Raw genomic sequence first — 13,679 nt, 5'->3', positions numbered from 1 at the left:
TTCTCAGCAAAGTATATCAACATTAAATACATACAGTATGTGAAACAACGTTTTAGAACAGAAAAGTACAGCATTAAAATTAATCAAAAGCTTACTTAAATTGAGCTAATATTGTGTTTTATTGTAATGTTTTTTATTGTAATGTTGAAACCATATAGAAGCCACAACCTTCTTATTATTCTTAGTCAATAAATGTTTTTAATTAAGAGAAATGCCAACAAAAACCGAAGCAGTGCTCTAGACCAGAGAACAGGTACAGTATGAGTTTGGTTTAGCTAGGTGTCGGTTTGGGGATACAAATAACTGCATGGGTATCTCTCACATAGAAGGGTTGGTTTGAGAAAAATAAACCTTTTGCAAATTGCAAGTTTAGGTGACGGAAGTGTTATTGCAAAGCTAATACAATCTAATTCAAGACACAACGTCACTCTCATTCAAATTATTGTACGACTTATTTAGAGCACTACCAGAATTGTATAGAATAACTGACCCAACTGTGGTCTCTTGCAAACAGACAAAATATGCTGCAATTACCAAAGGAGTTTTATGAACGTCTTGAATGAAAACGTGTTTGCACTACGCATATTCTTGATTAGCAAAGAAACCAGAAAATATCCACAGTCCTCGGCAATAGTCAACATCACTGTCACGCAGCGCAAACAAATCTGACGCTGAGGCACGCTGTAGCGATTCAGAGAGCAGTGTAGCATCTCGGCTCCTTAGGTTTCTTTATTCATCGTTTTTTTTCCCAAATGTTTTAATGTTTCCGAAGCTCGTTTTCACACTGCTGGTTGCAGGTAAATATACATTTCTTAGGTGCTGAACTGTCAAGTATGCCAGTGTCTTTTAATTTGCTGTCTATGCGTTTTTCCAAAGGGTTTGGTGGGGTGTAGGAAAGGCCTGTAAATTACAGTGTAATGAGAGCCTATAGCAGGAAGCTGAGTGTTGTCGGAGCTGTGTGTGGCTTTTAGACCTGCTCACGGACTAATGTGCAATACGCACAACGCTTTTGTTTTTGTTTTTATCTAACGTGTAAAGTGCATTTCCTTCATGCATGGAAAATGTACAGTCATCGTGTCAGAATTAAAAATGCACAAGTGCATAATATGGCGATAAACATACTGTTCTGAAGGCTACATTTTTTCATGATTTAAACATATTTAGTGAGACGTAGAGAGTAGCCCCTTTTCTAAGGAATCCTTTCTGTGTATATATTGTTTAATATTTAACATTTGTATGTGTTTTTTTAAAGAACTGTCATTGGTATAGTAGGAAATCATCACAGTCGTGAAAAGAACTCTTGGATCAATGCTTTCGTGACATATAATGGCAAGTCTTTCACTTGACGGATTAACATGTAACCGTTCAATTCTTTGATGTGTGGGTTCTGAGCATTGTTATGTGTTGGTAGTCTTATGAGATTTGCGTGAAATCCTCGGCATTTTTTCCCACTCGGCTTCCATTATGACTGCCTAAGGATGACTAAGGCTTTATTTTTGCAAAGAAATATAACCGCATTTAACACGGCCAATATTCTTAACTTCTATTTCTGTGTAATTTGACATGGAATTTACAGTATCACAATGTCCAAAAGGTATTGCCTTTAAATACATGTGTGGAGATGCCTTTAGCTACTTTAAAATAATGAGCGATGATGATGACTTAATGGACTGAGGGCTTGTCGAATCATTTTATATCATTAGTAAGACTGAAAGGGTGTTATTGATATTACTAGTGTTTGAAATCTAGACGGGAAGAAGTCCTCGTTTATTTCATTGTGCTAAATATATTAACGATACTGACGAACTGGTGTAATACAGTAATCATTCATGTTATGCTTATCCCTTCAAGTGTAAATAACTTAGAAATCTGTTGTTATGATGTCGTCTTCATGGGCTCGGTAAACATTCTTTGTAAACTTTGGAAATGATTAATCAGTAGTAACAGACACAAGATTTGTTTACAGTCTCCGATCTGTCACCATCAAAATAAAATAAAATTTCATGTGACAGCTGTCTGATAAAAATCCCTCTAGGGCTGTTCTTACTTGGTTCTGGGCTGTTTGGACTGTCTGAGCTGACGTTTAAGCGATATTTAAATTGGTCTAATTGTGAAGGAGGAACTAAGGCCTTTTCTGACTGAAACGAGGAATCAAAATTAAATTCCCTTGTCACTTTTACGTTTTGGAAAATTTACTGTATTGTTTAATATGCTTTCACAAGTAGGGTATAATACAGATTATGCGTTACTTAGCATTTGGCAATAACACAGTAGTAATAATACCGTAATCACTGATTTAATTATTTTTATTGCATTTCCATAATGTGCATTTGTATTTTATCTAAAAATAGGTACACGTCAGAGGAGATGACGGAAAACGGGGAGCTTTGCCCTCATTTAGATTCTATAGGTGAGGTTACCAAGGAGGAATTACTGCAGAAATCCAAGGTGAGAGCACATATCTGTTGTCACTAATCTGGTTGCTTTTAAAAAGTGTTTGCCAAGTCCTTGAGTTATTAAAAATGTCTTGTTGAAACCTTGAGTTTTGCTAGTGAGGTTTCAGTAATAATAAAGAATTTTCTGAGCAGCGTAGCTGACAAGACACATGCAGTAGTATCTTGGAGTGAGTTTCCTTCCGTAAAATAACAGTGCAAATCATTGAAAAATCAGCATGTTCAGTAAATGGGGCTTCATAAAGACGGACCCTTGCATCAATGCGGTTACAAAAATAAAGCTACTGTGAGAATAGAGTACAAAGACAGTGTTGTGTTACACCATTCACAATTGCTTGATTCAGACTGCAGTGTGCAATGCAAATCAAGGCCTAAGGTGGTCTTTACAGGATAAGCAAACATGGAAAATCACATCTTGGAGCTGCACAGTCAACTCAGAAATCTGAAGACGTTTTGGCCCAGGTTAGCCAGGAGGAGTTTTTTTAGCCAAAATCATTTGACAAAAAACTAGCCACTATTATTATGGTTTCCTGCAGTTTTGTTCAAGTGAACTTATTTTTTTTCCTTTGACTTTGCTGTTACAAATGCAAATATTGGTATAAACAAAGAGGACTTTGATGAATGCCTTACATCTTCAGATTAGCTGACCGCTGAATTGAAGGATGCCAATAGTCTCTGCGATTCTGGTTGATTTAAACATATATTCTTATGTGCATTTAAAATATCAGATTTTTTTCCACTCTGAAATGCTTGAGGCATTGCAGGTATTGCTCTTATGTGAGCTTCAGTAATGCCGTTTTTCTTACGGGTTCACTAGTTGATGACAGATGCCAGAAAGGCCAATTGAATATTTTTGTTTTTATGTTGTTGGTGATTTAGGGAACATGCCAGTCTTGTGGCGCAGGGGGACCTAATCTTTGGGCATGTCTACAGGTAAAAGAGTTGTTTATTTGTGCATTGTCATCTAAGAAACACAGAGAGCTTTTTGCAGCACCTATGGAGATCTTTCCAGTCTCAGTTCTTCCAATATGGCCATTTGGCCAACAAACGATAGACATTTGCAAGATTAAAAGTATATGAGTAGAGGTCTGAATCTTTTGTAAAGCACAAAGCGTTGTCATGCTCCGACCCCTATGAACATTTGAGATTTTATATGCTTGTATTTGCTAATATGTCTTATCATATATAGCACAGGAAATGAGCAGTAATATTATTTCCGTATCAACCTACATAAATAATCCTTGGCTAGAATCTGTTAATTGGCAATAAAGTGGCACTGATTTATTTACGTTTCTAAGAGGTTTGAGTGGGAAGCTGCCTCAGTGTGCACTGACTGCAAAGGAAGCAGTAAAGGTTAATTCCATACCTAAATCATTGGGAAGAAAACAAGGTTTCTGTTTAAGGCGACACTCACTGGAAGGAAGATTAACGGCTGAAACGTTTAGCTTTTTCGTCTTTTCTACTTTTGAACGTGAAATGAACCTTTACTTCTTCCTGTATTTTAATTTTAGATATAGATGATTCCTTTTTTTGTTGCATTAGATGATCTTATGATCTTAAGGTAGAATCTTAAACATGATAAACAAAAAAACTACACCCAGGCATGGAGAATTCAGTAAGGTGCTGTTGATGGCTAGTAAATGTACTTCATTCTCTTTTCTCCTGTGTTTTGGCTGCGGTGCAGAAGGATTGTCCATATGTGGGTTGTGGGGAGTCTTATGCAGATCACAGCACCTTACATGCACAGGTAAGATAGTGACATTTTAAAGTTCATTTGACTGGAAAAGCAGAAAGTATAAGTTGTTTTTTTTTGTCACAGGCTCACACTGTACATCAGCATGTTTGTACCTTAATTAATTAATGGATTGAGCAGGTAGTTTGTTTGTTTCATGGTAAGTAAGCTTATCTGATATTTTTCCACTAGATTTGCTTGCCATTATTTTAGGCTTGCTCAAGTCCAGAAAGACAGATGAGGCTGGAAAATGAGATCAGAAGGTCAGGGGACGTGAGGACGTGGATTCATGTATGGACATGTGGGGATATTTAAGAGGGGCTTTTTGTTCATTTATGCCACTGACGTCTTCTTTCAGGCTAAAAAGCACAACTTGACGGTGAACCTAACCACATTCCGGATCTGGTGCTATGTCTGTGAAAGGGAGGTGTTTCTGGAGCAGAGGCCAGTGACCCCTGTGCCCTCCAGCCACCAGTGCAAACACACTGAGCAGGTAAAGAGCCACATTCTGATCAACATGGTTTAAAGACGACCAAATCCTCTAATTGGTTTCTTCTCTGCCAACCTAAACCTGTATTAACAAAGCTGTTATAATACTAAAAAACACTAGCAGAGACTTTGAGTGAAAAGTTGATGTTTATCACATACAGTACATACAGTATATATAAGACTGAGTAGTAGTTTCTTTTTTCTCTTATAGATCTCTCTGTCGCTCCTACTTAATGTAATTAGCATTACATAGAATAGCCTTCTGATCTCACATTAATTTGCAAGCTAAAACTGATGGGTGACATTTATTAATAATTATTAGAAAAATACCATTTTTTTGTGCTCCGCGGAAAGATCTGATATCAAGGTGTCAGCATGTTCTGAAACCTTTTTTTATTACCTGCTTTACATATGTGTGTGCACATGTGTGCTTTTATCACCACGCTTTCTGAAAGCTCGTATAATATATAAAGCCTTTTCCTTGGTTTATTAAAATAGAATCTCCAGCAGTAGGTGTTGGTTTGCTTTCCCAGGAAGCAGTTCCACAGACTGGCAGCCACCCCTTGAAGGCAGTTCCAATTGCAGTCGCAGACGAGGGGGAGTCGGAGTCAGAGGAAGATGAACTCAAACCACGAGGTAGTCTCATTCTTTGGCAGATTCCCCTTATCTCCTTCTCCAGTTGGTTGAGACCTGCTTGCAATGTCATGTCCCCCTAAATTAAGAATAAAGCTTCAGTATATAAAGGGGATTCAGATAAGACCAACCAGTACTGAGAATGCTACCTCTAGATTCCGTCTGGGATTTTATAATACACTGGGCACAGTTATATTAAAAACAAGGTCATTTTGAAATTTGTATACTATTAGGTGGATATGGATTCTTTAAAATCCTGTATTGTATCTGTAAATATAATTATTAACCAGTCAAATTGTCCTGTTTGGGTTCTGCAGCCTTTACCCATGGAAACAAATGACAATTTTTACTGTATATCAGTGCCCAGACTGGAGATATATTAGTGTAATCATTATGAAATGGAAAATGTGATTGTAGGGAATCAATCATAACTTGAGGCTAGGTTGTTGTGCTTCAGTGCAGCAGTAAATTGTCAGAAAATGTTGTTTTTTTACTTATCTTGACAACACCGTTCTACATGAACAAATACAGTTGGAGCTGTGCTTCAGGACTTGTCTGAGATTGTATATAATATTGAATATTCCAGTCATGGTTGTATAATGTTGTGCAAGTCACAGTTGTTGAAAGTGTGCTGGAACATTTCTGCGGAAACAAAGGCTTCTGACATTAGCAGGGTTTTTTTACTCTCCTGAAGGCATGATCATTCATCACTCCTTTTAATAAGCAGTTTTGAACATGTACATTTAGTTATACGGATCTGTGTTCACGTGCTTTTCATAGAACAAGGCCATCATTTACAATTTCTGTTCTGATCTTGTGTTGATTTGTTTAAATTATTAAGGTCTCACTGGGATGAAGAATATAGGGAACTCGTGCTACATGAATGCAGCCCTACAAGCACTGTCTAACTGGTGAGCTAATCCTCTTCTTGCTGTGTCTACTAACATCATTGCTATCTTTTGTTCTTGCCACTGCTTGAAACACAAGGCTTTTCTGCATATGGCTAAGATTGAACCTTTGTCAAAGAGGGGAGTGTCATGCTAAAACTCATTTAATAGAAATTCATTTAGGCATTAGTGCATTATATATTTAGTTAAATGTATTATAATAAAACCAGGCAGCAGATGTACCTTTAAAAAAAATTTAAAATTTAAGGAACGATTGAGAAACTTAAATCAGGTGATTTCTTAATTTCAGTTGCTCAATGGTATTTAAATTGCCAGAATAAGTTAATGAAGAACCTATATAAATAAACTTTTAAAATGTATTATTTTAATTAATGCAAGAAAGGCAAAGGATCTGATCATGCCTAGTTGCTATCGGCAAGATTGAAGACTCTTTCTGTAAGAAAAGGTGCCCAGAGAATGAGATGGTCTGCTTCAGCAAGCAGCACACTGGTCCAGAGAAACCCAGTTGTCTTTTGATAGAACAGGCCACATTCTGGAAGGTCGATCCCCACACCAGGCCCAGACTGTCATCCATCTGATCCATTTGCATAAATCATTTTTGGACTGCAGTGATTACGGCACAAAAAGGAAAGAATGACGAGCACATGAGCAAAATGACTATAGGTCGCCATCTGTGTGCATGCTCTCTTCTCAGGTAACCTATTGACAGCTAAGAAGTAGAAACATCATGTTCTGTGGGCCAGTGAGGTGGTGGCCGAGAGTAGTGGAGTTTATTCACTGGTTTATTCAATGTCTTTGATGCAGATTGAGGGCAGCCTTAAAGGTTGCTGGTATACTGACGAGGTCCTTGAGCTGGGGCTGTTTTGTTCCTGCACGGCAGTCCAGGAATGCGAATCTTCCAGGAAGACAATGCAAGATCAGACTGTGCTAGGACTACAATGGCATGAATTCAGAACAACAGTGCTGAGAGTTTGACATTCACAGCTTTGTTTCCTGACCTGCCTTCAATAGAATATCCATGGGCCCCACCCACCTGTGCCATTAACAGGATAAAACTGTGACTTTACCAGCTAGGTGCAGGTGCACATCAAGAGTGGTGAAGAACTCCACAGCAGTCTATCCACAGGCTTTTCAGGTCTCTGTCAGTGTGGCCAGGGCCGAGTTAATGCTCAGGGAGGTCATACCCTTCACTACCTTTATAATGTGTTCATTTTGATAGCGTGATATATGACAGTGTGCATCATTTTCATAGTGAAAATGTCTCATGAGTCTTTCAGTGAAATCCATTAGAACTGAGCATTGTATTTCCTGTGCATCAGTATCAGAGGCATTGAAGATTAACGACCCGTAATTGAGGTTTTCTTTAACTGTTGTGTGTTCTAGTGGACATCACTTTAATGACATACTGTAGGCCTTAATGCTCTGAAAACGGAAAAAAACATTGTGGTTAATTGGAATCGATTTCTGAGTTAAGTATGAAATGTATGCCTGGGATACTTGTGTTTTACAATTAGTGACTCTCAGTCTAATTTCTTCGCAGCCCCCCTCTGACACAGTTTTTCCTGGAATGTGGAGGTCTGGTCAGGACTGATAAGAAGCCTGCACTTTGTAAAAGCTACCAGAAACTCATTTCTGAACTCTGGCACAAGAAACGGTAAGGAATGTTCAGCTTGTTGTGTTTTGTATATTTTCTAGAGCTATTTATCCTTGCAATACCACAGACGCTTCAAGGCTCTGTGGATTTATTCATGGGTGTTCTCTGACTTTAAAGTCAATATCATTTCGAGACTTTCTAAATACCTTACCCAGTGTTTTGTATAATGAAGCCGCAATGCTTAATATAACATCATATTGATCGTGATTACACCTTGCACCCATTGCTTGCCTGTAAAGGCTCCAGTTCCTCTGCAATCCTGTGTTGGTTTAAGCAGTTAGAAAATGGATGGATGATTGTGATTAATACAGTGCTTTCCTGTTACATTAGTATTTTTAATTGAACCACTTTACAAATATCTCCTCTTTCTTTCTAACTAAATTTCCATTGGGAAAAAAAACATCGTATAGGACAGAAGGAAGGACATCAGCAAAAATTGATAATTATACATTGTATTTTGTGATTATTTAAGATTACCACTAAACAAGATCCCATATTACCTGGGCTTCGTTGTTAGGAGACTACAAAAGACCTGTGTTTTGGGAATTTTCTGACATCAGCGAAGTATAACTCTGTGAGTTCTGTTTCCTCAGCCCCAGCTATGTTGTTCCGACAAGTCTTTCACATGGAATCAAGCTGGTTAATCCGATGTTCCGAGGATACGCACAGCAGGTAGGGAGAGCTATGTGTGACATTTACATCTCAAGATAATCCTTTGTCTTAAATCAGGGCACAGAGAGACATTTTGTATAACATGCAAGCACCAGTTATTTTCAAGTTTTATAACCTAGTTTGTTATTGCCAATCAGTTTGATTTTCTGCGGCCTCTGTTCCAGTGATGGAGAAATGTGCCCACTGTTTTGCTCACTTAGTACATCATGTGCAGCAAGTGCTGCAGAGTATTATAAGTAAATTCACACCAACCAGATGAGTGGTGTGTCTCTCACTTTTGTCTTTGGAAGCTCGTAGGCTCCCAGGATGTTTCAGGGTCACGGGTGTATGGCAAGAGTGTATGCCAACCTGCTCAAGCCTACCAAAACCCTGCAGTGCTTGGTTAATGTGGGAAACTTGGTCATCTTTGGATAATGACCAGGTCGAAGCCCATATCAGTGACGTCTGGACAATAAGACTCGATCTGTGCTCAGAGCCCTCTGCGCTCTGCTTTAAGGTATATGCATTTCAGAGCTGAAGGTTTTATTTTCAGCTGCGTTTTTCTTTTACGATTTGCAGCACAAGACGTCCTGATATTGTGATCATTACTCATGATTCTCTCATATTTTCATTGCTTTTAATTGAAAATGAAAAAAAGTGGAAGAATGCCAAGTGATATAAATATGATTAGGTGCAGGTGAAGTCAATTGTTTTATGAGTTTAGGCAGTGACCACACGATACAGGTTGGCAGGCATGTGCAGGTTACATTTCTTTCCTTTCTTATTCTGAGTACAGCATGACACAGATGTGTTGTCTCTTATAAAAGTTTAGTATGGAAAACTCTTCCAGTTGGGTGCAATAAAGTTCAAGAATGTAAAGAATGGAAGGACTCAATGTGTCATTAAAAACGTGCTAGAACATCAAAGCACTAGGAACTCAAGTTAAATGCTTGGCAAATGTATATGTGTAATGTATATTTAGATTTATATGTACTACATGTGTCTTTTTGTAATATGTGGTAAACATTACATAAAATCCAACAGTTCCAAAAGCAGAAAAACAAAAGATTTCCAGTGTGTAGACATTTCATTCATTTTTAGGTTTTAGAACACGTGGGGTTAGACATGAGCCAATACCAAGTGCCTGTTGTTATTAGTTTGCTGTTTTATTTGATTTTAATTTGCATTAGTTCACGTTATCCTGAAACAGTACAAAGTTGCACAGGAGCCCGCAGATCATGACAGCTGAGATTTGTGAAATGCCTATGTAGAGAAAGCCATGTTTTTTTGGACATCTGTAGAGGTGTAGAAAGAGTACAGTGGAGGAAAGACAGTAAGGGCGTGGAGTTGCCATGGAGATTTGCTTGGATAATCTTTGTAAGAGGCTGTCCCTTCTGCCGCGTGGCGACAGGACACCCAGGAGTTCCTGCGCTGCCTCATGGACCAGCTGCACGAGGAGCTGAAGGAGCCCCTGGTGGAGTGTGGGGAGCCGGAGGGCGAGGCGCGGAGAGAGGGGGACCGCAGCCCCTCGGAGGACGAGTTCCTGTCCTGCGACTCGGGCTCCAGCAGCGACCGGGGGGAGGGGCCGGAGGCCCGCGGGGCCGGGGAGGCCGAGCTGCTCATCACGGACGAGTGCGGCGGCGGTGGCGGCGGTGGCGGCGGGGGGCGGGGGGGGATCTCCGAGAAGGAGCGGCTCAAGGAGCGGCGCTTCTCGGGGTCGCCCCACCGCACGGGCTCCCAGGAGATGGACGAAGACGCCGACGTGGACACCGCAGCCGAAGAAGGAAGGGGAGCCAGCCGGGCTGGAGACGAGGAGGTGACAGCCTCCAACAACCAGTGTAGCCAGAGCCTGAGCCGCACTCCAGGTACCAGGAACGGCAGCACGAGGGGTGTACTTGAACTTCAGTCAAAATTGAAAAACTCGGGGGTGATATTTGATTCAGGCTTAACGTTCGACCCGTATGAGCAACATATTGTCAAAACATCTTTCTTTCACCTCAGAAATATCGCTAGACTGCGTCCAATGTTATCGCAAACTGTGGCTGAAAAGCTGCTGTACACATTTGTCGTCTCCCAAATTGACTGCTGTAACGCTCGACTCGCTGGGGTTTCTAAATTCACATTGAACAATCTCCAGTATGTCCAAAATTCGGCAGCCAGAATCCTGACCAGGTGCAAGTGATCACATCTGTGTCGACTTAAAAATCCTCCTGCTCATCTTTAAGGCTCTGCATGGCTTGGCACCTCAGTACCTGTCTGAGCTATTATCGCCCTACTCCCCACCTCGCAACCTTCACTCTTCTAATTCTGGTCTCCTGTCTGTCCCCCAAGCCCGTCTGCACTCAGTGGGTTACAGGGCCTTCTCCTGTTATGCCCCAAAGCTCTGTAACTCTATCCCTAAGGAGATCAAAGAGTCATCTTCTCTGAACTCCTTCAAATCTAGACTTAAAACCTTCTTTAGAAGAGCCTTTACTTAACTGGCTCTGTTCTTTACCCATCTGCTCCTACTGTATTCAGTATCCCCATCTACTGTCTCCTCTCATTGTGTATTGTCATTGTGCATGTGATTTTTTTAATTTAAATTTTTTTAAACTGTTGTTGTTGTCGTTCTGTAAAGCGCTTTGAGAAGCCACCTTTAAAGGCGCTATATAACATAAAGTTTATTATTATTAAGGGGTGTTCACCTCCTGTCCTGAGGAGAAGATGGGGAGAGGTGTTAATTTGGCCCAGTTAAGGCAGTAAGTATGAAAATTGAGTAGCTAGGAGCTCAGGTTGAATGCAAACCGGCGGATGAAGTGGCTCTCCAGGACTGGACAGGCTCTTCTTATGGACCAGCTTCTTGAGGAACCAAAGGAGCCCCTGGGGGATTTTGGGGTGCAGGAGGGGGTGAGATGGGAATCACACCATCTCAGAGCACTCCTGGGCTACACAGTTTGGCACTGTGTTCCTCAGCTCCAGGTTTCTTCATGGGTTTAATAAGGAGATGAAAATTACTTGAAAAAATCCTTGCTTTAATCCACTGCCAGGAAATGACCAAAAGAAACAGAAGCCATGTTTCCCAAAGTCTCAGTTGGTTGTGGCCTTTTTCTCTTTTTTCCAGTGGTGTTGGATCTGGAGGAAAAAAAATCCTTTTTCATTTTTTTTTTCTAGTTTCAAGAGATCATTTTCAGTAAGGGTCCTCGTTCAAATGTATTTAACATAAGCATGCAATTTTTCCAAATAAATTTGCTGTTATAAAATATTTAAAGGATGTCAACATGCCCACCAAATGTCCTACCAGAACTCTTAGTTACGGTGTTCATTTTTGACACTAAATAAAAGATTAAAAAGTTTTCCTTTGTACCTGGGGATCTTAGACCCCTGGATGAAAGCTACTGGTAGAGAAATGAGGTGAATTTGAATTCTGTTGAAAGGAGGTGATTTTTCATGGTTTGTCCCTCATATAATGTTTTTGGTTCTGTTTCAGAGCCTGACAATGAGGCAGCAATGCACTGTAACTCTCGCCCCTGCAGTCCCATTCACGGCCTGCAGGAGTCGCACCCCAAACTGTCCAGCAGCCCTCTGCGCTCTGGAGCCACCTACTCGCTGAAGAAAGGTTCTCTTCCTTTTCTCCTGTACTCTTTAATTTGTTACCACTGCTTGTTTTAGGTTCCATAAATCATAGTGTAATATATCACCACCTGGTGCTACAGTTGTTTAACATGTCTGCATTTCTATTGCCTGAAAAGTGTTTCAAGTTCTCTGCTGGGCTTACCTCTATTAAATGGTGTATCAGTTCATATAGAGGCTTTTGTATTGTAGTGTGAAGTGTTTCTTAGCTTTTTGGGAGCTGCCAGCTATAGGCACTTCTACTATGCTTAGGTTTGGGGAAAGGTCTTTCTGTAGCAACTTTGAGTTGCTACCTTGAGCATCCTGAACATGAGCGAATGTACAATTTGCACTGTCCTGCGTGGACAAAAGGAAGAAGTGCCGGCGACAAATGAAAAAGAAAATCAATGTTAGCCTATAGGAAGTAAGCCTTCTTCCTTTTCCTGGAATATTTGTACATACAGTACATGTACCGTACTTAGAAACAATGTTCATTATTGTGAAACTGCCTTGAAAAAAAATGTGTTTCTCTACAGTACCTTTTATCAAATCCAACATTTCAGGACTTGCTTCCTCTTGCAGGGCAGTATATGTTGAAAAAGTTGTCATCAGTAAAACGAAACACTAGTGGTTCACTTGTCAAACAGTTGTGAAATGTTCATGGTAATGTAGCATTGCTACAAACATTTTGGACCTTGTTACCATGGCTTCTTTTTTTAATCAGCATTGACGTTTGTTCAGTACATGACATTCATGACATTTTTTGCCTGTGCTGACCCCAAATGCTTTCAAGTGTGTAGCTTTTGGAAAAGCTCCAGATAAAATATTGGAACCAGTTAAAAGTTTGTTGCTGCTTCATTCATCAGGAGAGACTTATGAAAAAGAAAAAAATGGCCCAGTTTGAACTGTAACAATATTTCTCTGGTTTGTAACATAAGCTGCATATAAATATAATTTTTCATCTGGGCTTTCAGGCACCAGCAAATACAGTGGTTTGTATCTTGATGCCTCACAACGTAGTTTTGTGGTGAACAGACATATGATAAAGACTTTATATATTTAGACCTATTGTTTTTTTAAGAGGACATTGTAGAAAGATTTAGCTTAATTCAGTTCACCCTTAAGGTAGATTTATATTTTTAGAATTCAATCATTTCTACCAAATGATTTCCAGTGTTTTCTAATTAGCACTCACAAGTTCATTGCTGGTAATCTTTGTTTACTACAGTTGGTACAAAACATCATGGAACTAAGTAAACTTGCTGATTTTTTTATACAACCCAAGCAGTTAAAGAGAGGGTGGCAGTGAGTCCTTTGCAAGTATTAATGGTTTTTTGACTCAGAAAGCCCCTTGACTGATATAATGAGTGAAGAAGGAATTAAAGCTTTAGAACACTGGTCAGTTTGTCAAGATGTTTTTTGCCCTCTCTTTATCCTTCAACAGCTCAACTCCTGCTTGGTTCCAAGAAGAAGAAGCAGTTTCGCTACCGAAGTGTCATTTCTGACATTTTTGATGGCTCCATCCTCAGCCTGGTCCAGTGTCTCACCTGTGACAGGGTGTGTGTGCGCTT

The 13,679-nt window shown here is 39.9% G+C and overlaps 1 protein-coding gene across 4 annotated transcripts in view; it reads left to right on the top strand.

Annotated features, from left to right (window-relative positions):
* Positions 1 to 657: 657 nt before the first annotated feature.
* The window catches only part of usp20 (ubiquitin specific peptidase 20), a 28,155-nt gene continuing 15,133 nt past the window's right edge, over positions 658 to 13,679 (top strand). For 2 of the 4 annotated variants that reach the window (XM_088940401.1, XM_088940402.1), the window contains exons 1-13: positions 658 to 797; positions 2,352 to 2,448; positions 3,333 to 3,386; positions 4,138 to 4,200; positions 4,544 to 4,678; positions 5,208 to 5,310; positions 6,149 to 6,218; positions 7,756 to 7,869; positions 8,463 to 8,541; positions 9,932 to 10,385; positions 11,195 to 11,258; positions 12,033 to 12,115; positions 13,553 to 13,665. In XM_088940401.1, the coding sequence (XP_088796527.1) occupies positions 2,368 to 2,448; positions 3,333 to 3,386; positions 4,138 to 4,200; positions 4,544 to 4,678; positions 5,208 to 5,310; positions 6,149 to 6,218; positions 7,756 to 7,869; positions 8,463 to 8,541; positions 9,932 to 10,385; positions 11,195 to 11,258; positions 12,033 to 12,115; positions 13,553 to 13,665 (1,413 nt within the window). In that variant the 5' untranslated portion in view covers positions 658 to 797; positions 2,352 to 2,367. Of the gene's footprint in view, positions 798 to 2,351; positions 2,449 to 3,332; positions 3,387 to 4,137; positions 4,201 to 4,543; positions 4,679 to 5,207; positions 5,311 to 6,148; positions 6,219 to 7,755; positions 7,870 to 8,462; positions 8,542 to 9,931; positions 10,386 to 11,194; positions 11,259 to 11,986; positions 12,116 to 13,552; positions 13,666 to 13,679 lie in introns of all 4 variants that reach the window. The other 2 variants (XM_088940403.1, XM_088940404.1) reach the window with 1 other exon arrangement.

The sequence above is a fragment of the Atractosteus spatula genome, chromosome 23 (genome assembly GCF_055471065.1).
Source record: "Atractosteus spatula isolate fAtrSpa1 chromosome 23, fAtrSpa1.hap1, whole genome shotgun sequence".
NCBI classification, from domain to species: domain Eukaryota; kingdom Metazoa; phylum Chordata; class Actinopteri; order Semionotiformes; family Lepisosteidae; genus Atractosteus; species Atractosteus spatula.
This window is presented reverse-complemented; position numbering and strand designations above follow the sequence as displayed.